Here is a 1,318-nt window from a genome sequence, read left to right on the forward strand (position 1 = left end):
TATTATTAGTTTATTCACCCATGAGGGATGTACGCAATTATGATTATGTTAGTTTAACCATTATTATTATTTTGTTCTCAGATGAGCCCACCGTTCAGTACACGGTAACGGAGAACAACACAGCCACAATCAGCAGCGGTGCTGCAGTGCGCATCCACACAGGACCGATACTGCTGTCAACATTAGCCTTGGTCTTCAGTACAGTGGAAGTAATATTGCTGATCTCTGCGTTGGGTACAAGAGATGGAATGGTACTGTTTGTAGATGGCGCTTCTGTAAGAGTGCTGCTGATCTCTGCGTTAGGTGCAGGAACAGGAGATGGAGTTGTGGTTGGTGCTTCTGTGGTAGTGTTCTCGGTGCTCGGCGGAGTAGTGGAATTGGTTTCTCGTAACTCCGTTGCGGCAGGCGTATCAACAACTGGAGTAGATGATTGCTGTGTAGTATTATTATCGCCAGGTACAGTTTTATCCCCTGTGTTATTTGATGATTCTGGGTTACCTTGTGTAAGTGGATTAGACTGCTGAGTTTCTGTGTGTTCTCCAGCACTATGACCACCTCCATTAGTAGAGGTACTCCTCTCCACTTGAGGGGCAGAAATAACCGATGAACTGACGGCACCACTTCCATGTTGGGTGCCATCCTCTTGGACAAGCGAAGAAGTGATTTGTGGTTGTTGTTGTCCAAGATTCACAACTTTCTGATCACCTCGTGGTAGCGCATTAGACCCATGAGTTTGGTTTGGCGTTGCAATCGCACCATTATCTGGTTCGTGTTCGGGAACATCAGGGGATGGGGGAGATCCTTCTGGTGCACTCCCCTTCCTTTCACTTTCAGACCCTCCCACCTCCACATGCGAATCAACTTGAGGTGTACCCAGCAGTTCCGCTCCAGCAGCACCTTGACCAAGAGACACTGCTTCCTCAGTACTCTTAACCTCAGGAGATGGATAAGCAGCCTTTTCATCGAGATAAATTGACACATTAGTTCTAACTTTAGCTTCAAGGCCATGGTCGGGTACTGTATGCGTAATGTCACCACGTTCAGGTGAGCCCCTGCATCCAGTTGCAGAACGTGAAACAGTTTTGCGATTGTATCCTCCAAAGCCACCTAGAACATAAGGAAAATCTTCTCCATAAAGAGCCATCACTGCCTTTGGTTGTCCAGCATTAACAGTAGTGGTAGTAGCAATGGTTGTCGTTGTTGCTGCTGTTCTTGCGGTACGCTGGCGGCAGAGGTCTGCGTACTTCCCACATGCAGACACACGGCTGCCCGCACCGCATGTAAGCCACTCGCTCTCAGCAGCGGGGCGTACACGCAG

General features: G+C 48.5%; 1 protein-coding gene across 1 annotated transcript; it reads right to left on the minus strand.

Moving 5' to 3' along the window:
• Positions 1 to 94: 94 nt before the first annotated feature.
• Positions 95 to 1,318, minus strand: TM35_001281000 (uncharacterized protein; the record flags this gene model as incomplete). Its single annotated transcript, XM_029031835.1, has 1 exon — positions 95 to 1,318. One exon carries the CDS (start codon positions 1,316 to 1,318, stop codon positions 95 to 97), a length of 1,224 nt encoding a protein of 407 aa, XP_028876868.1.

The sequence above is a fragment of the Trypanosoma theileri genome, assembly GCF_002087225.1.
Source record: "Trypanosoma theileri isolate Edinburgh chromosome Unknown TM35_Tth_128_V1, whole genome shotgun sequence".
Taxonomy (NCBI): Eukaryota; Euglenozoa; class Kinetoplastea; order Trypanosomatida; family Trypanosomatidae; genus Trypanosoma; species Trypanosoma theileri.